The sequence below is a fragment of the Paroedura picta genome, chromosome 3, assembly GCF_049243985.1.
Source record: "Paroedura picta isolate Pp20150507F chromosome 3, Ppicta_v3.0, whole genome shotgun sequence".
Lineage (NCBI taxonomy): Eukaryota > Metazoa > Chordata > Lepidosauria > Squamata > Gekkonidae > Paroedura > Paroedura picta.
Genome location: NC_135371.1, coordinates 105,541,748 through 105,562,912, shown reverse-complemented (window position 1 = coordinate 105,562,912; position 21,165 = coordinate 105,541,748). Strand labels below are relative to the sequence as shown.

At 41.8% G+C, this 21,165-nt stretch overlaps 1 protein-coding gene across 4 annotated transcripts in view; it reads left to right on the top strand.

The window, feature by feature from the left end:
* Window positions 1-18,447, top strand: part of CSNK1A1 (casein kinase 1 alpha 1) — a 78,681-nt gene extending 60,234 nt beyond the window's left edge. For 2 of the 4 annotated variants that reach the window (XM_077327091.1, XM_077327089.1), the window contains exon 11: window positions 16,984-18,447. In XM_077327091.1, coding sequence (XP_077183206.1) covers window positions 16,984-16,991 — 8 coding nt within the window. In that variant the 3' untranslated portion in view covers window positions 16,992-18,447. Of the gene's footprint in view, window positions 1-6,964; window positions 7,059-16,983 lie in introns of those variants that run through there. The other 2 variants (XM_077327088.1, XM_077327092.1) reach the window with 2 other exon arrangements.
* The last annotated feature ends 2,718 nt before the right edge of the window (window positions 18,448-21,165 follow it).

Genomic DNA, 21,165 nt, shown 5'->3' with positions numbered 1-21,165 from the left:
GATGAAAGGCTGAGAGCAAATATGCACAGTACACCTGCGGTAGGAGAAGTGGTAGGAAGGTCTAGGGGCTTGGCACAAGGAGGCATCGGGAGTGGCGGCCAAATGACCCTCCACAAGCGGGAGGCAGTGGGCCTTGGCAGGAGGGGCCAATCTCCATCCACTGAGGGGTCCACTATCCCCACAAACAAATTATTGGAGCTTCCTCCTATCCAAGTCACCAATATCCCCCACCCCCAGTGGTTTTGGTTCACACATGGACCCCCAAGGAAGTGGACTCCAAAAAAACACTGTGCCGCTACTCATTGCTTCCTGCCTGAGAAGGGAACCATTTCTTGCCCAGCAGAACCACATGTAGTAGACCATGGCCAGATATAACAGGAGCCCTTGCTCCTCCCCCCCTATATCGGCTCAGGAGGGGTCAAATATAAATGACTAGTGGGGCAGGTGCCCCAGTACCCACTGGGATCCACCCCAGAGAGGCATTCGATCCCTCCCCCACCGCTGAGGTACGTCAATTTGTGGGCATCGGACTATGTCTCATTGCTTATTACCCACAAAACTGTGCTAGCCCCTGCTGTGTTACACACAGGCCCAATCAAGGACCCCTAGGAGTACAGTATTTGTTGTGGGGCCCCTCGCTACATCCCCACCAGCCATCCGATGCCCAGGCCCAACCCGTGGGCCATGCCACCCGTGCCTGCCTTCATGCTACCCCCATATATGTACCTCCTGGTGCAAGTTTCATGCCAAGTTTGACAGTTCTTCTGACAAAATATCATACTATCATATTTTCTAGTACAAGCAACAGGTTCCTACAGTACTGGGGGTATTCCTATCCCACTGAAGCTGACGCGGAGCGTACGATGGGGGCAAACCTGGAGAGAGTAACGGGGGGAACTGTGGGGGCCAGAGCTAATGAGTGTTCTTCAATTCTGTCAGAGGTTCCTGGCCTCATTTGGGGAGCAGGAAGCTTGGGCAGAACTTGACCAATTGCATCAGAGAGGCGTCCCCTTGCCCAATACATCAATGAGCTCTGCACCTTGTTGGGTAGGTTGCAGGGTCTTAATGAGTACTTCTGGATCCAATTCTTTAAGAGGAGCCTGGATGCCAGTATTATAGGTGTCTTGAGCCAGGGGAATCCAATGGATCTCGGTGTTTCCTGGCCACTGGCTAGGTGGAGCTGAACTTACACAAACTAAGGACTTGGAAGCAACAGCAGCAAACGGTCACATACTCTGGGAGTTCCTCAGTAAAACAGCTGCCTCCACGCACCCCAGGGGTTGAGAGGTTTCCCTGATGAGAAATGCAGAGGACCTGCTAGGAGTGGTGCCCCTCAGCAGGTTGTTCTAGAAGGAACTACGGCGCCTCTGTGTTGCATGTATACCCCATGCTACTCCAGGCACCCTTGACCAATGAGGGTAATGGAATGCAATTGGACTTTCAGGTGTGCTTGGACTGCGGCTGCAGCATCAGCCTCATCAAACCTTCACTGGTAAGCGGCTGAGGCTGGCAATGGAAAATTAGCAATTCCCCATTGTGATGGAGCAAGTGGATGAGATGCCCGTGGGGGGGGGCAATTACTCATGTTACTACCCCCATTTTGATTATAATCTGCCTTCATACTAAATGGATTTCAATGATTATATCACCTGTGGCTGGGTTTTCTGTTTTACTGGGAATGGATGGGTTCATGACCCACGATCCCGAATTCCTGTGGGACAAAGGTGCCATTCGCTTTGCCCACCCTGCCTGTAAGCCCCACTTCAGGCACTGTAACAAGTCCAGCATGGCTGAAGCCAAACTAGTTTTAATGGTTAAGGATCAGAACTGTTTCCTGCAAGGTGAGGGCTATTGGGGAGGGTATGGCCATCCCAAAAAATGGGGACATGCCTAAATGTTACTGAGATCTTGCCTTCGCTTTTGTGGAGGATGAGTGCGACCAGCACCCCACCACCACCGACACTAAGACTGTACCACTGAACTGAGGCTGGGGGCAGTCCTGATGAAAGCTAAGCTATGCAAATGAGTTCTGCCGAGGTAGAATTAACTGATTTATTATTGACAATAACCTCACCCGTAGTTTAGACTCGCCACCTGTTCCATGGCGCTGCCCGGACTCCAAAAAGAAAGACTACACTCTCTGTCTCTGCACGGACTATTGGGCAATCAACACTGTCTCGAGAACAAATGTGTACCCCCTCATCAAGGACATGTTTGGTCAGTTGGGAGGAGAGAAAATGTTTGCCAAGTTGGACTCGAGGGAGGCATATTTCAGGGTACGAATTGCCCCGGGGGATGAATGGAAGACAGCCTTCAACACACCGATGGGGCAGTTTGAGTACTTCGTCATACCATTCAGTTTTGGCGGTACACCCAGTATGTTGATGAACGTAATTAATGAAGTGTTACATGATTTCTTGTATAAGGGGGATAGTTTATCTTGATAACGTGATATGGAGCATCATTCCCTTTGTTAGGGAGGTCCTCCGTTAGCGTCTGGGTAACATTGTGCAAGTGTGAATTCCACAAGAGTAGTTTTGACTACCTGGGGTATTGTGTCTGCCGAAGGCATTCACATGGTCCCCACAAAGGTCCAAGATGTTCTAGATCAGGCCCCTCCCTGTACTCTAGTCTTTCCTTGGTTTCACCAATTTCTACATGGATTTCATACCCTGATTCTCTCAAGTGCCCCTGCCTCTGACTGACTTGTTGGAAACCCGAGGGAAAGGGCCCAGAAGCTGGGGTGCCACCTGACCTGGTCTGAGTCTTGTCAGAACGCGTTTGATGAACTTAAGCGTCTGTTCACTGCTGGCTTACCCAGACCTTAAATGCCCCTTTATTGTGCAAGTAAACGCTTCCGAGTCATCAGTGAGCAGGGTTTAGTTACAAAAGGGGGAGGACGGGAAACTACATCCTTGCGCTTACCTCTCCAGAAGTTTTTTTGCCACTGAACGTAACTATGCAATTTGGGGAAAGGAGGCAGCAGCAGTGAAAAGGTACTAACTGCTTGAAGATGTTTCTTAGAAGGGTCTACTGAGCCTTTCCAAGTCTGGACTGATCACAAGAACTGAGAAGCACTACAAAAACCGCACAAACTGAATGCTAAGCAGATTCGATGGGCCAAATTCTTTTCTCGTTTTGACTTTACATTAAGTCACATCCCGAGAAGTTCGAACTTCCTGGCGGATGCTCTGTTTCATCTTTCTCAACATGATTGTAAAAAGGAAGTACAGGTAGACAGTTTTTAGCTCCCACCAGATGGATCTCATAGCACAATCTTGTAGTCAGACAATTAGCTAGGTCCGCCCCCCATGACAGATCTTAAAGGGATGGGCCAAAATGCATTTCAGAGAGCTTTGGAAAAAGATGTGGAACTGTCTTATCTGAAAGGGTCATTAACTGACCACAATGGTCTTTGGTACCAGGGAAGGCAAATCTATGTCCCCGCCTATTTGAGGGGGGAGATTTTGGCGGCATGCCACGATAGCAAGGTTGTGGGGGATTTTTGGTTTATGAAGACATTGGGAGTGGTGCGCATGCAATTTGGGGGTCCTGCCTATGTCGGGATGTGGAGGACTATATCAGGGTGTCACGTGTGTATGATCACCAAGGGGCTAGTGGGAAAACCCCCTGGTTTGTTGAAACCCCTGGAAACCTCCTAAAGGCCTTGGGAAATCATCTCTCTGGATTTTATCACAGATTTTATGCCTAGCACATGCAAGACCATGATATAGGTTGTGGTAGACATATTTTTGAAATAAGCCCATTGAGTTACATGCACATTAGTCCTGACAGCCCAGTGGTTCACAGAACTGTTTGTACAGCATGTTTTAAGACTCTACTCCTTCCCAAACAAAATAATTAGTGACTGTGAAAGTCAGTTTGTTGCAAAATTCTGGAGGGCCCTCCTTAGACTGGTGGGTAGATCAGGCCCTCAGCTCACCCTGCCACAAATGGGCAAATGGAAAGGGTGAATCAGATACTGGAGCAGTATCTGTGCTCTTTCATTAACTATCACCAGCATGACTTGATCTCTTTGTTGCTTCTAGCTTAATATGCTTTTAACAATGACCCCATCAAAGTGGTTTATGGTTATGTCACCCATCTGTTCTCCTCTCTCCTGGTGATCTGGCCAAGACGCCCCCAGGGGTAGAGGAATGGGCAGCGTAAGTCCAGGATGCTTTGGGGAGGTGTTTGAATCTCTGAAAAGGCCTGCTATAAGAGGTGGGTGGACAAGGGCTATGCTCCAGGGCCAGACTACAATGCAGGAGTCATGCTGTTATGTGGGGTTGTTTAAAATCTTGGAAATGGTAAACAAGGTGGCAGATAAGGTGGAATTGCCCCCCCCCTCCTTTTGTAAAGGAGGGCTTTACGCTCAGCGGGGGGAAAATCTCCTGATCGTTCCTGGCCCTAGAGAAGTGCGCCTGGCCTCGACCAGGGCGAGGGCCTTTTCGGTCCTGGCCCCTACCTGGTGGAACGAGCTCCCGGGTGAGCTGCGGGCCCTGCAGGATTTACCAGCTTTCCGCAGGGCCTGCAAGATGGAGCTCTTCCGCCAGGTTTTTGGTTGAGGCCAGGGTCAGCGAATGAGTGCCAACATCCCCCCCCCAGACCTAGCATCTCCTCCCCACCCTCCCTGCCCCTCTGATAGCAGGGGTGGGAATAATAAGTTCCACTATGTTGGGGTTGTTTTAAAGTCTTTTAATGGGTATTTTAATGGGTATAGGACTGCTGTGACCCGCCACGAGCCTACGGGGAGTGGCGGGATATAAATCCAATTAATAATAATAATAATAATAATAATAATAATAATAAAGTACATTTGGTATTTCACATTAGCCTCTTGAAGCTGGCCCCAGCCCCAGATAAATGGCATCCTTCCACTGCTTCTCCCTGCCCCCCCCCAGTGATGGTGGGTGAAGATACACATTATGAATTGTCTGACATGTTAGATTCTAGGTTCCCCTGGTGCCGCTTGCAATGTTATGTAGCTTGGAAGTCAACGAATGAATGGATAGATGAATGAATGGATAGACGCTGAGGATGTCACCGCTCCCAAATTGGTTAATAGGTTTCATGCTATGTATCCCAACAAACCCAAACCTAGTTGAAATGGGGGAGGTTTCTCTTAAAGGTAGCAAAATGTCATGGATCTCCCATTTAACCTGGGAGCTCTGATCTTAAGGTTTGATTTATTCCTCTTTCCCTGCCTGGCTATTTGTCCCTTGTGTCCTCTTGTTGCATTCAGGAATTCATTTGAAGCTGCCCCGCTTACCTATCATCCTTGGAAGTGTGAAGTTTCCCAGCTTCAGCTGGATTGATGTTTGAAAGTATAGACTTTTAGTCTCTGGTTTTAGTTCTCTGTTAGATCAAAGGGGGAAATGTATGGGAACTGGCTTTTTCTATGTTTTGTTGCAGGATCCACCCCCAGTAGATATAAGCTCTGCCCCCCTTTTGTTTCCCATCTTTGCCAATTCCTCTGCTCTGTGTTAACTCCTGAAGATACTTGCTCTGCTGCTATCCTCCCAATAAAGACTATGCTGCTTCATGACTATGTGGAGTCGCCATGGCTTTCTCTTACAAGATTTATCTGTGGACTGCCTTCCTAGGATTTCTGACAGTTTGTGGAAAAAACCTGCAGATAAGAAAAATATTTAATCGATGAAAAAATTGTCCATTCTGTTTATGCAAAAAGTACTTTTTTCCATTTGATAGAAAACTCACACTTCATCATTAATATGATTCAATCATCGAGACCAGGGAATGGTCACCCAGATAAAGCACATGTTACAGGGAAACTGCTGGATGAAGTATATGACAGGGAAATGGAGCAATGTGTACAATGTGTCTAGAGGGTAAAATTGTTAACCTATGTTGTGATGAGTGGAGTAATGCCCACAACAATCTTGTTGTATGTCCTCATATTGCAGAAGATGAGAATGTCTTCCTTGCAGAAACAATTGAAATGCACACATAGCAGAAGGCTTAAAATAAGTAGCAGCAAAACTATAATAAATTGTGAACAAAACTTCAAACATCTAGGACAGTTTGGTCACAGACAATAGTGCAAATGTATCCAAGATGAGAAGCAATCTATAGAAGAGCATGCAGAGAGTACAAAGCTAATATAATTGCAGTGCTCATTTGATGCACCTCATAGTGAAAGACCTCAGTGTTCCAGAAATAAAGACTAATGTCATAGAAATTGGTATTTTGTAACAATCATTTTCAGCAGCAGCTCTAAAATGAATGGGTGGAACCAAACTAATATTCCTAACAAAATGTTAGATAGAACTTTGTAGTCAACTGTTTTGAGCGGTATATCAAGAATGAGCATAATTTTACGATAGTTGGTGAACAAAATTGAATGAAAATAGATGGCACTTTCATGGCCAAAATCCTTAACATTTGACTTCAGGAAAATGTTGCACATATGCTGAGCATTTTAAAACCCATTTGTGAAACTTAAAACAAAATACAGAAAAATATCTGTTTTGTTGCTAATGGTGTTGAAATTTGGAAGGAGCTGAGTAACCACTACTATAAGAATTTACAGAAGTACTCAATAACAGAATTAAATTACAAGCATTCAAAAAAAAAACATGGTACAAGCACTGTCTCCAGCTCATTTTCTTGCAAATATTGTCAGTATTCATTATCAGGGCTTAACCTTAGGTACCAAAGAAATATGACATGCATGTTCAGTAATTGACCTGTAATGCCAGCTGTAATAAACTTCAGAGCTAAGGGAGAACCATTCAAGAAACCTATGTTTGCCAATGAGCTTTTAAAGAAAGTCACATCAGTGAACTAATAGAAGTTGCTTATTAAGCACTAGTCGACTGTTAATTTAACAGCATTAAAGTCCTTTGCTGGCATAGAAATAATATTTTCTTTCATTGGACTCATTCTATATTGAGACATTGTCTGGGATCTGGTAAAGCAGGAAAGTTTTTTTCTTTTCCAGATTATGAGCAAACAAGAAAATGAAGACGAGTGAGCTACAGAAGACATTATATTTTAAGTTTTTCAAGTCAAAAAGTTTTTCAAGTCATGGTAGTTTTTTAAAAGCAATTTTGTTTAACAACATCAGTTAACAAATTTGGACATTTAGACAAATACAAGAATACTTATAATGTTACTATTTTAGTTAAATAAAACTACTTAAATTGTTATTAAAGCTATGATGATTTTTTTTCCTTCCAATAAAGTATGGCAGAGAAGTAGTCCAAGTATGAATGACTGACCAATTAAACTGTAGATATGTAAAATTATTGCAAGATGAACTGTATATTTCTAGCAGTACACTGTAGACCTGATAAGTTCGGAAGTTGGGTTCCACAGTTTTATATTGCATTTACTTGAATTTGTGTTCTGTTGAAATCAGTATCGGCAGAGCAGCCTTGTTTGTGCTGAGGGCCAGGGGTGCACCAGACTGAAAGTCACTGAGAATGCTTACCTTGAACTTCTTCCTACCCTCATTTGGCACACTTTTGAGCTGAGCTAGGCTTGGGAGGCACTGATCTCTGCCAAGCTTGGGGGCTGAATCCAGCCCAGCCATGGAACTGAAGCTGCTTCATACCAGTCAGGTATGCTTCAGTTCCATGGCTCGGAACAGCGACAAGGGAAAAGAGCCCAGCTGGCCTCCAGGATGCCCTGTGCTGTCACTTCCACCAGTCGGAGAGTGGAGAAAGTGGGCAAGGAGAGGATCAAATGATGATGAACTCCCCTGGGCTTGGCTAAAGCAGTGGCTGTTGATCTAAGGGAAGCTACTTTCAATACTTTGCCTCCTCGCCTTGGTCTTCTCGATGCACAGGGATGCTGGGAGAATTCTGCAGCTGAGCCACGGAAGCAGACTGCAGAAGAAAGCTGTCTACTCCCGGCTGCTCAAACTGTAATCTGAAAAGTTATAAAGATTATACCAGCAAGAATTGAGTCTCTGTGTAGATAACCATGATTTAAATCTAGTCTTACTGACTAGTGATTTAAGTTGTGATTTAATTTGATTTGATTTAAATCCACCCTGATTTTAATATTCAGGATAATTTATCATTTTAGCAGCTAAAACGTTTGCAAACCTGAAAATACATACAAGTGAGGCCATCTTTCTTAGATAGTTAATCCCATTTTACTGAACAAGGGAACACACTGTGGTGAGTATTTTACTAAATGAATTACCATATATAAAGGTTAAGGTAAAGGTATCCCCTGTGCAAGCACCGAGTCATGTCTGACCCTTGGGGTGACGCCCTCTAGCGTTTTCTTGGCAGACTCAATACGGGGTGGTTTGCCAGTCCCTTCCCCAGTCATTACCGTTTACCTGGGTCCTCATTTTACCGACCTCGGAAGGATGGAAGGCTGAGTCAACCTTGAGCCAGCTGCTGGGATTGAACTCCCAGCCTCATGGACAGATAGCTTCAGACAGCATTTCTGCTGCCTTGCCACGCTGCGCCACAAGAGGCTCTTATCCTCGAGCATAAGCCAACCCAAATTTTAGCCAAGGCACCTAATTTTACAACAATAACACTTGTGTATAAGCCATTGGGGGGGGGGGGTCAGCATTAAAAAGCCAGGGTATAAATAACCTGATCATTTTGTTATCTATAAAAATAGACATTCCCATTTGACTAGTGCTTTCAAACCATTTTACTACGCATAGAAAACAACTACTAAGTAGTTATAGCTGGGGAATGGTGCTTTCAAAATGCCAGTGCACACCTAGGATTGTGTCTTTCAGACCCAATTATATCTTAACTTGGAGCACTTCTGTGCACAATTGGAGGGGGAAGAGGCTGGTTTACATTGTATAACAATTTGAGTTGAGTTTGACAAGAGGTTATGGAAACATGGCTAGCCTGGCTTTCCAAACAGAAGGCCTTTTTGTCTGTGGGGACTCTAATATCCTAGATACATGATTATAGCTACACTGTTTGTTAACCCTTTTTAGGTCCTGTGTGATGACACATTCTGTGTGATTTGGAAGTGCTAGCAAACATCCTAAATACGTGATACTCTTAAAACTTGTTAGGAGTTATTAAATGCAATATCCTATGTTTAAAATAGATCTCACAAGCCTGGAAAGGGAGAAAATATATCCTATCTGAGCAGCTTAACACTGTATTAGATTGCTCAAGTCATTTTGAGATCCTCAGCCAAAATATAGGTGCACAGATTCCATTTTAGATAGGAGATATACATTGTGAGAATATCGGATGCCACAGGAGTAAAGTAAAGGAACTTGAGATTCTGAAGAGTTTTGGGGGGTTATAAAGGGTGAGATGCTGTGTGTAAGTTAATAGCTTTACATTTGTAAAGCAACTGTTAGAGGTAACACATTGGATTCTGCTGTCATACATTCTAATTTCACTTCATCCATATTCCTGAATGGAAGAAGTAGTCCATAAATTCATCTATAAGCAATGCTGGTAAATGAATCTGAGCATAGGGTAGGGTGTATTTTAAATATATAAATATTGGAAACCTTGCCATTGGCTGTAAACTTGGTACAATTTGCTGTTGTTTTTTTCACTGCATAGTAGTTTCTCCCGTTTTCCATATTGCCAGCAACTTTTTAAATGAAAATCTTGCCAAATTAGATTAATGAGGAATCAATGTCTATAATACCAGCCTGCCTGTTTATGTTTAAAGTGTGTCATGTCTCCGGCTTTGCTTGTAGATTTATTTTTTATTATTTATTTGATTTCTATACAGCCTTTCCATATGGCTCAGGGCTGTGTACATACAACATGGGGGGATACATGGAACAAATTAATATATAATATAAACAAATACAACAACGACAGTAATCTAAATAACACAATTTCATTGATCTTAAACAGTATAACAGGAACAGAACTTAGCTAAGGCCCTTAGAGAGGACAGACTGGTTCAGGCCATGGAGAGGATGTCTGAGGGGGGACCTGTTGCCCGTCTCAGCAACTGAAACGGAACCCCTGACCATTTTGCCACCAAGATGCTTTTCAGATCTATGTTCTAGAGTAGCTCATTTCTGGTATCACATGTCATTTCTACATGATTAGGTGCTTTGGGCTGATCCTGCGTTGAGCAGGGGATTGGACTAGATGGCCTGTTTGGCCCCTTCCATCTCTATGATTCTATGATTCACATCTGTAAAACCACATGGATGTATTGTTTCATATAGTTTGCCATCTGTATCCTTCTAGAAAACCACTTTAAAAAATACCTTAAATATAAGACTGTTCATTAAAATTTTAACAGTTTCTTTGTGATACCTCAGGATCTGGCCCAAGGACGTTCTTGGCCATATTTGACTTGCAAACTTTAAGCATGAAAATTCCACAGCATTCAGAATATGGAGGTTATCAAACATGGTCATACTGAAATAGCCTTGTTATTCCTTCTGTGAATCTTTTCAATGAAAAAAAATATAATAACTATCCCTGTGCTTTCACTTTGAAAATACAAATCCAATGGACCTATAGATATTGAAAGTTTTTTCAAAGCTTGAAATCTGACATCTGAGCTCCATAGTGACTGCTTTTGGGGGTTTTGTTTGGCTGTACCCTTTGTCTTCAACATGACTGGCTTTGTGCCTATTCTGAAGAAGTAAACTGCACTGCATGCCAATATGCACAAAGCCTTAGGTATCTACCAGTATAATTCCAAGTTAGTGTGAGTCTCTGCAGAACTGAGGGCTGTTCCGCATTCGTCCAAAATAGCACAATGGTTACTAATTGAAATCGCTACAGTTTTGCCGTTATGCACAACGTTGTTGACAATCTGCAACACTCCTGAAACCGATCCGCAAAAAGCGCTTCGTTGTAGCACTTTCAGGGAAATCCCAAAAAGTGGATTCACCCTCCAGAAAGCGCTACACTCCTGCAACCATCTGCAACACTAGCGGGAAAGTTCTGTGCGTTACCATTGTTGCGGAGAGCCAGTTTGGTGTAGTGGTTAGGAGTGCGGACTTCTAATCTGGCGAGCCAGGTTCGATTCTGCACTCCCCCACATGCATCCAGCTGGGTGACCTTGGGCTCGCCACGGCACTGATAAAATTGTTCTGACCGAGCAGTGATATCAGGGCTCTTTCAGCCTCACCCACCCCACAGGGTGTCTGTTGTGGGGAGAGGAATGTGAAGGCGACTGTAAGCCGCTTTGAGCCTCCTTCGGGTAGGGAAAAGCGGCATATAAGAACTAACTCTTCTTCTTCTTCTTTCTGCAAAGTCCGGCCCCCTAGCTCTCTCCTCTGATCTTCCGGTGAAGCGATCACCATTTTTTTTTCTCCAAGCGAGCGGAGATCAACGCACTGGCAAGCCTTCGTTTACCCAGTGAGGCTTCCCTGGCTGCAGTACCTCTGTTTAAAGTCACCAAGCACAAGCAATACAGAGGCCCGTTTGCTGGTTTATTTTCCCTTTATTTTTCACAATGTTTTTGGCCGAAAATCGCGCCCGTGAGGGGGGGATTTTTTTTTTCACTTGGGGGGAGCGTGGCAATGATGAAACGGCAGCTCAAACACCACCTGCTAGCTGAATGGGTCTCTCTGTTGCAACGAATCAATGCATATTCGTTGCAACGGGTGTTTTTTTTTTTTTTTTTAAACCTTCCTTAAAGGGAAAGGGGTTATTTGGGAGCATGATAACGGCTGCCCATTGGCTGCTTGACGGCCAGGGGCGGGACACAGCTCGGCAATAGCGCTTCATGGCTAGCGATTTTTGCAGAGACCAGAACCCTGTGGGAAACGATAGAAACGCAACTGGATTCCACTACAAAGGCAGGTATGCATAACGACGAATTCCACTATTTAAAATGGTGATTTTTCATTCCGCAAACAATTTGCAACATTGATCCCGGTGCCCTGAGTCTTGCACCTAGCACTGGCTCTCATTCTGTGCCCCAACAAGCATAATCATTCAGTCTTTATACTGTAGAGTAAATGCTTTTCTTCAAATGTGAGTGGTATAGTTGCTGTTGTCAAGAATAGCTTTTGCCTTTATTATTTTTGGTTTCAGATTAGGGCAGAATTCAAGTTTTGTCTTACGTATAATCAACACATTTAGGGTAATTTCATTAAACCATTTACAAACATGTTTGTGAAATTTAAGTAGACTATTATTTTTCATATAGCTTAATTAGTCATGAGTAATGCTAATAGTTTTAACACTAGCAGTGGAGAGTACTACTTTTTAAAAAGAAATCTGCCTTGAATCTTTGAGAAAGGCAGGGTGTAAATGATGTGGATATAATCGTAGCTATGTAAATGAATGTTTTGCGTGTTCTGCCAGAAGTCTGTTCGAAGAGGATAGTGGAGGCATACCCAAAATAATGGAGGTATAAATGGAAGTCATCTAACCTGTTTTGAAGGGAATTGTTGAGTACTTTTGTTGTGCCACTGTTGTTCTAGTTTTGAAGCCTGTTAACTAGTACTGTTAGTTACCACTACTAGTACTCAGCTTGTAGTACAAGCACTTATAATTTGTATCTGCTTATGCATCACAAAGCCAAACAATGATTAAAAGGTAAAGGTATCCCCTGTGCAAGCACCGGGTCATGTCTGACCCTTGGAGTGACGCCCTCTAGCATTTTCATGGCAGACTCAGTATGGGGTGGTTTGCCAGTGCCTTCCCCAGTCATTACCATTTACCCCTCCAGCAAGCTGGGTACTCATTTTACCGACCTCGGAAGGATGGAAGGCTGAGTCAACCTTGAGCCAGCTGCTGGAATCGAACTCCCAGCCTCATGGGCAGAGCTTTCAGACTGCATGTCTGCTGCCTTACCACTCTACGCCACAAGAGGCTGTTAAACAATGATTACTTCTTCTCAAATGTTCTGTTCTGTGCTCCCCTCTGAACTTATGCTTAGTACCAATCTGAATGTTCCCAGTTTTTAGACAGTAGTTTAGCAGTACTTACGAGGACAACCTGTTGCTACAATGTTTGAATGTGTATACATTGAGACCTGTGTGATTTAGTAGTTAAGCAAGCAGAACCAAGTTAACCATAACTATAATGTGCATTAGTTTTAAACAGATTAATTTGATTCCTGAATGCGTTCTGATATCTGAAGTAGAAACGGCAGGTGATAAGTCTGAATGAATTCAGTTAGTTTCCTACACAGCAAAATAGTTGACAGTTTTTCCTCATGCAATAATTTATAATGACAAGCATTTTGAATTACACGTTCTTGAAGAGATGAAAGGAAATTGAACATTTGTTAGGCTTTCAGGGCACATACAGCGAAATGGATCAGATCTAGAATGTTCTGCCCCCATGGGAGGGCGGTATACAAATGTAATCCATGGTTCCTCTATAAATTTGTGAAATAGCCAGGGGGTAGAACGTGTCTGGCTGTCCGAGTTAGAATAGGGCCAATCAGGATGCAGCCAGCACCCTGATTGGCCCTGCCCCTGCAGCTCCCGCCCTCCGTCCCCTGCCTCTTTGCTCTCAGACTCGCCTCAGTGCTTGGAGCCAGCAGCAGGTAAGGGGAGAGGGCCCTGGGCAAATGGTCATGGTGGAGGGCCTGCTAATGAGGGCCTCTTTCTCTGCAAGGCAGGGCCTGCTAACTGCCCGCTAAAGAGCTGGCCAGCCCCTACCGACCCCACTTGATCCAGCTGCAGCCCAAAGCCACCTTATGCTGCCTGGCTGGGGGCCAGGGGAGGGGACCCTTTCAAGGCACTTTCTTAGAAGCGGGCTTTGAAGCTAGTAAATAAATAAACATATGAAAAGGTTACATTGTTGCTCCAGGGATTGTAGGCCTAGAGGAAAATTGTCAGCTCCACTCACTAAGAATGTGAGTGAAAATAATTCTGCTTGCACAAAGATCTTTGGATGTAAACTAAAGTAAAAGCTGCACACTTGCATACATTTTAAACAGTTAAAAGTCCCTCTTGTGTCCAGGCACCTGCCATGTGCTTTTTATTTATTTATTTAGATTTTTATGCCACTCTAATGTACGGCCTCTGGGCGTTTTACATCAAACATGAGGTAACATCACAACACCTATAAAAATCATAACATATATAAAATATACATCAACTAGGATATTTCAACCGAACATTGTTCAAGAGGATAGCAACTTTAACAGAACCCTTCGGTAGGTCATATTTAGTCATGTAAGGGGGGTGTCATGGGGGACCAGCAGATGGTGTTGGGTCAGTCGGTCTCAAGCAAATGCCTGGCGGAGGAGCTTTCTTTTGAAGGCCCTGCAAAATTGTGGGAGCCCTAGTGTTGCCATTGCTGACACCAGATCCAGCCCATTTCAGAGGGTGGCAGTTCTCCCATAAGTCAGTTGGACATCCTGGTGGTGTTTCTCACCTCTCTTTGAGGGAGGCAGGTCCCCCCTCTCAAGTTTTTTTCACACTTTTTGGCGGTGGCCATCTTAGATGCCTCGTGGCTGGGGCTCAATGGCAGAGTGGAGCAAGTACGGTGGAGGGGGGGAAGAAGGGGGGAGTTCTATGATCCCTGAAGGGATGAGTGTGCCCAGGGACAATAGGGAAAAAGAAGCTGCTACTGCTACCGTTCCAGAGGGCATGATCATTTTAATGCGTTATTCCTGCTTGATTATAGAAGACTCACCCTTGGGTTATCTAATGAATTGTATCTAGGGTATTTGTACCCTGGTTCTTATTTGAATCGTTTGGGGGTTCTTTGGTTTGGGTTTGTTGGTTCCGGTTTGGTTAGGTGTTTGGTTCCAGAGGGTTGGCCCCCATTGTCTACTGCCACATCTCAGGGCTACCCAGCTGCTGCTTTCTTATTGCATAGTGTGACTTATGCATTGTTGTTCTGGTTCTTGTTCTGGTGGGGGGGGTTGTTAAGGTTCAATTTCATTCTAGAGTTTGGATAGATAGATGTGGTGTTGTGTTGTGCTGATTGGGCTGTTGGGATAATTGTTAGATTAGGCTAATTAGTTAATTGGTGGTTGGGTTGATTGCGGTGTTGGGATGATAATTAGATTGGGATAATTAATTAATTGTTAGTAGGGTTGTGTTGATTAGGTTGTTGGGATGATCATTAGCTTAGGATAATTAATTGGTAGTTAATTATTGAATTTGAGCAGTTAATTCTTCTTTCTCCTTTCTCCCCTCATTCCCTTCTTCCTTTTCCCCGTTATTGAGTGGGTTCTTGTTCTTTCCTCCTTCCTCCCTCCGTTTTCCTTCCCCCTTACTCCGTTTTATTAATTGGACTTAGTTAGAAAGTGGGTAAAGCCATGCAGGATTTTTTTTTCCCTAGCAGAGTTTCTATTTGGCCAGTTCTGGATGATCCAGATCATGGCCTTCCCTGGTTGTCAAATAAATGGGTTTTGATCTGACCAAGCGATTGTTCTATAAAACAAGTTGCTATCATAGAAAAACTGAGCCAACAAAACACACGTTTTGAACTGTATTGTGGTTTGGTTTTTATGTTGGTTTTGTAGCCAGTTCTGTGGCAAGAGGAAGCAACAGAACTATCAGGATATTCTGTTTCAAAATGCACTCCAGAACACTGCAAATTGCACTGTTTCCAACAGCTGTGAACAGAATAAGCAGCATCTTAGAAGCCATTGCAGAGATTGGTGGCTTACAAGCCAGGGAGTATGTCTGAATTTGAATTTTGTTGTACTTACTAAAAATTATTATTAAGTACTGAAGAAATTCCTCAGGGAAGTTTCACAAGGCATTTCCACAAATTTAGATTATTATCATTGATATCAAATTTGATAAAGTAAATCTTGGTTGGGTATACAATTTAATATTGGATGTATCCACACAGTTGAACAACACTGTTCTAATTCATAATTGTTGTGCATAACAACTTTCCTTAAAGAACTTAGTTAGATAAGGAGTAATGCTACTTTTATATGTCCATCAGCAGTCTATAACCAGTTTTCTGACAGTGTTTACACATACAGTGGAAGTCACCAAGTCAGCAGATGAATATTGCACAGGTTTTGTTTTTTAAGCTTTCTTGTTATTCGGGGTTATGTGGCTTTTATGTGGTAAGGGTTTTAATGGGTTTTATATCTCGTGTAACCCACCTCGAGTCGTTCAAGAGAGTCGCACTAAAAATTGAATAAAATAAATAAGTACATTGATTTGTTATTGAAGTAGACTTCAGTATTCCTTAACAGATGACTTAACAGTATTCCTTAACAGCATTTTACTGACACCGTTCAATTGTTATGACTAGTCTAAATTATACATCTCTTTCCATATACATGATTCAGCAGTGGACTGATTTTTAAAAAAATAAACCTTTTTCTGCTATAGGCAGCCATACTTTGGTATCATTATTTTTATAATTATGATGACAAATACCAACTGGTTAGACACATCTCTTAACCCTGTAATGCAATGTCATGTCTTGAGTCCCTTTCTTAACCTGGATTTTCAGTTTTATGACCAGAAATGATATCTGGGGAAATGTATATATTATCCCATTTCAAGTGCAGAGGAATAATTCTACCATATTTAGCATTTTCCTTATGTAGCTAACAAACCTTTAAGTCATGTAACTGTATGAATTACATATTGTCTTGCCATGCATAAATTAGGCTTACAAAATTTAATTAGAAAATTTTTGATTGAGTTTAGTTTTCATAAAATACACTTTGAGACTATTTTATGGGCATTGTGTTTCAATGAACTTTTAAAGTGCAATATCAAAATTTAAACGTAGGTGACTGTAAGGTAATCAATTAATTTTTAATTAGTTGGCAACATTCACATGAATATTACACATGTCACTTTGTTTAATCAAGATTAATAACGTATTATTAAGGCTGGTTGCAGTTTATTTTTCCTTGGATTCTTGCATGCCTTTCTCTGTTTTAAGAAATGGGCTTTTAAACTTTGTGTATGGTTACTATGATAATGTAAAATTTAGCACCCACCATGCCTGGAAAGAAGTTTAATGATTTTTTGAATGTAATAGCCTTTTCCTTACTGAAGGCTATAACCATTTATACAAAACCTCCCACTTAATTGGGTGTTTCTCCAATTACAAATATAAAATGTCTTTGTTTGCTTTCCAGGTTTTTGAACATGAAGAAGAGAACAGATGAAGCAGAGCAGAATGGAGCAGGATGCATCACTCCCCAAATCCTAGGAATTTTAGTTCATAAAACATGCCAGAGGTTGTGGGAAACCATCTACTTGATGTAAAGAACCTAATTTCAGTATAAACTGGCTCTGGATAGCGCTGTTGATGCTGCACCTTGAGTTGTAGCAACTGTAATTGTGAATATTACTGAGATAGTGAAATATGGTGTCCAGTTTTCTATTACATTTTTTCAAGTGGAAAAGTTAACTGAATGGTTGACACACCAGTGGTCGAAAAGAATTGTGCATATGCCAATTTTTGTAACCTTTTTACTTTGAACTACACTCCTAACAAGATATTGTTTTGGAAGAATGGCATGAACAGTCTTCAGCAACAGTTGTGATAATTGTAAATGCTCACAATTGTGCACTTTCTGGGTATTCCTCTCTGGTTTGAAAGTTGTACACTTAAAACATTCTTAAAATTGCTCATGTCTGTGTGACATAAAGAGCCAGCTGACATGGTAGTAACCAAAGATTCCAGTTTTTAAGCGTATGAAAGACTCTGCCTGCTTACCTGTGCTAGAAATAACAGCATCTAAAGTGAAGACTTAAGAGAAACTTAGTGACTACTAGATTATCTTTAGGACTCTGCATTAACTCTATAATGTTCTTGGTATAAAAGAAGAAACAACATATTTGTCACAAATTTAGTTAACATCTTACAACTGAAACTGTATGTAAGTTGCTTAGATAAATGTAATCATTGTAAACATCTATATGATCTGGGATTTTGTTTTTATTTTGAAACGGGAGCTTTTTTGTTTACAAGTTCATTAAAGACAACTGTTTCTGTAAGGAAATGAAGATTTTTTTAATTTGCCTTGATGATTTGCTATCTAAATTAGACACCAACCTTTTTAAAAATAGGCAACTGCAAGGCCATTTGTTGAAGCAAAAGTCCTATTTCTTAATCATTTTAGATCTAGTGTTGTAATTCTTCCTCACTTTTGTTTTTAAATAAATTTTGTATTTTTTTTTCTTGATGGGGAAGGGCACTCTTGCATTTTTATAATCTGTTGCATTGACACCCAGCCCTCTGTAATGAGAGACTGAATAAAAATAAAGGCATCTTTTCAGACCCATCACAGCTGCTCACAAGCCTTGCCCTTGTCTTGTATTGGCAGGACTGATCTGCAGAATTTGCTTTGCAGATTTAAAATGGAAGTGTGTGGAGGGTTTTAAAAGGAGACAATTTTCTTTCAAGTTTTTGTGAAGTGGGTATGACCAGATTTACTCATGTTCTTGGGCAGTGTGCAACATACACATTGGTTACTGCCTTAGGCTATCCTCACTCTAGTCCAGCTGAAAGATATTCTTACGGCTGGTGATTCGTCTAACAGTGTAATTTATTCCTTTATAGCATGTCAGAATAAATTTTAAAAGCTGTCTGAAAATGCTGCCAGATGCCTATTGTGTACATGATGTTTTTGACTTTAAGACCTCTTCTATGCATACACTACAGGTTTTAGTTGCAACGCATATTTTACTATGGGGCATTGGAAGTCTTGATTAGCTATCTTCCACTAAGTGGATAATCAAATCTATTACAGAATGTTGATACCTGCAATGGGAGCTTGAGATTAGAATGTACCAATAAAAAAATTATAGGCAATCGTGTGTTTGAATTAGCTCGGTCGGGGTCCTTTCATTCTTCAAAACGAAACAAGTTGCATATTTCCTGACTTCCAGTCTTTCTGTCTACTTTAGGAGTTTCTTGACAGCCATGGGAGGGTTTCCTGAATGGGTGGGAATTAGTTTTTAATATTTTTTAATTGTTAAACGTGTCTGGTGATATGACGATATATGGTCACATTGATCACTGCCATTCCCAGAAATGGCCAATGATGGGCCTGGAAGGGGAGGGGCTTGGGTGAGCCTATATGCAGCCATACTTCCCAGCCATATTCTGCATGATCACACTACTGGGGTTTCTTGAAGAATGTTTCAGGTGTTTCTCAATGGTAAAGTTCAGAAAGGCTGAATTACTTTGTTGTTTTTCTTTCTTTTGTAACTGAACAAAAATGCTATGGTCCTGGAAGGATGATTATACTTTGTCAATCATTAGTAGCCTATTGTATTGGTTCTAATTGCTACTCAGTCATGCTATGACAGAATAGCTGACTGGGTTTTGGCCTAAGAAAATATTGTCATTATACATACATCTTTCTTACTTTCTAACAGCCCACCTTTTCATTTTTATGAGCAAAATTCCTACTTTACAGCAGTATGCTCCATCTTCACATTAATTTATTTAGATTTATATACAGCCCTCCCTTGCGGCTCAGGGTGGTTTACAGAGAATGTAAATTGTGTAATTGTATCATTAAGAATGCGGCAACGTAACGTAAACAGTAATTGAACATAAGTAACAAACGTTTATTCACAGTAACCTTATGGCTGCATCCTTATTGAGTGAGTGTATCTGGATGGGAGGGAGCTCTGGGAGCCCAATAGGTTTTGTCATTGGCCTTCACTAAATACCTGGCAGAAAAGCTCCATTTGTATGGGGTAGTAGCTGGGTAGCTCTGACAGGGCCCAGATCTCTTCTGGGAGCTAATTCCACTCAGTGGGAGCCAGGATAGAGAACAACCTGGCCCTGGTGCTTCTTTGGGGTCAGGGATCGTTAGCCGGTTGGTGTTGGCCGAACGTAATGCTGTTTGGGTGGCATGGGCAGAAAGACTGTCTCTCAGATACATTGGACCCAAACGGCATATCAGGACCTTCAGCTTAACCCGACTTCACCTGGTAACCATTGCAGCTGCTGGAGTACGGGCCAGATGTGGGTCTTCCAAAGTGTTCCCGTGAGAACCCTAGCTGCTGCGTTCTGGACCAGTTGTTTCCACATCAAGGATAAGGGTAGGCCCGCATAGAGTAAGTTGCAGAAGTCCAGTCTAGAGGTGACTTTATGACTAAGATGGAGCACACTATCCAGGTGGGAAATGGATCTCATTAGTACCATCTTGATTTTATAAGCAACATGTTGGTAAAGTACTGGTCAGACAAATCTTCAAATTAAGCCATTAAACTAGATTTGCCACTTAATGGAAGAAGTCTTCCATGAAATACTGCATAGTGTTAATTCAGGCTAAACCCACAGAAACCAATAGGATTAGAGTGGGATAACTGCATAGTTAGTCACCTTACGTTATTTATCTGAAATGAAGTGTTGGTTCCCTCAACATGTGCTATCAAGGAATAGGGGTGTGTATTTTAAATTCACATGCAAGTTATAGTTATGTAAAGTAACAAAACTTTTAAGTTTATAATCTTTAGGAGGGGATTGTCTTGCATTCCTGATCATCTTTTTGGGTAAGTACAGCAATTGTCTCTGACTGCAAATGCATAGGAATATAAGAAGCATTCCCACTATGAGAGACATGGAAATGCTAAGATGGTACCTGCTATCTACACTTCTAGAATACTAAAATGTCCAGTTGGTACATTTCAGTGGATCAAGCAAATTAATCTGGCTAAAAATAACAATTGTGTTAAGATTGCTGCTTTTTCCAAGCAAGCTGAACAATAAAATATACAAATAAGGCAGTTTTGCTACAGAAAGTAAATGATGGTCATCTAACTGGAATAAAGAGAGCAGTGGTTTGTTACAAAGGCCAGCAAGTAGTAGACTTTAAATGAAGCACTGCAAATGTAGACTGAGGTTTTGATTGTATCTTAAATTCACTTCTAATTGTTGAAGAAAGAAGAACACGTTTCAAGATTCCTGCTTTCTTTTTGCTTAGATTTTTATTAGGGTCTTTAGGATTAGGATGTTGAGATCAAAGTTCTTAATGCTTTTTGGACTCTAAGCAGATGCAATATGCTACATAGCTAACATACTTAAATTCATTCACTGTAAAAAGCAAAGTCCGTTAATTTTCTGCCTTTAATATTGGTTTTACTGCATTTTATTAAACTTGCTTTGTATACAAGCAATACAATACTATAATTACTATTTTTGATAAAATGCAATCAAAATCGGTGTTAAGGAGTTTGGGCAGTCTTTGGAACATCTGTGGGGGAAGTATCAGTTGCCTCATGTCATACCTCATCTGCTTCCATTCTCTTGTGCATCTATTTTCTGAACTGGCTGTTTTGTTAGTTCTATACATCCT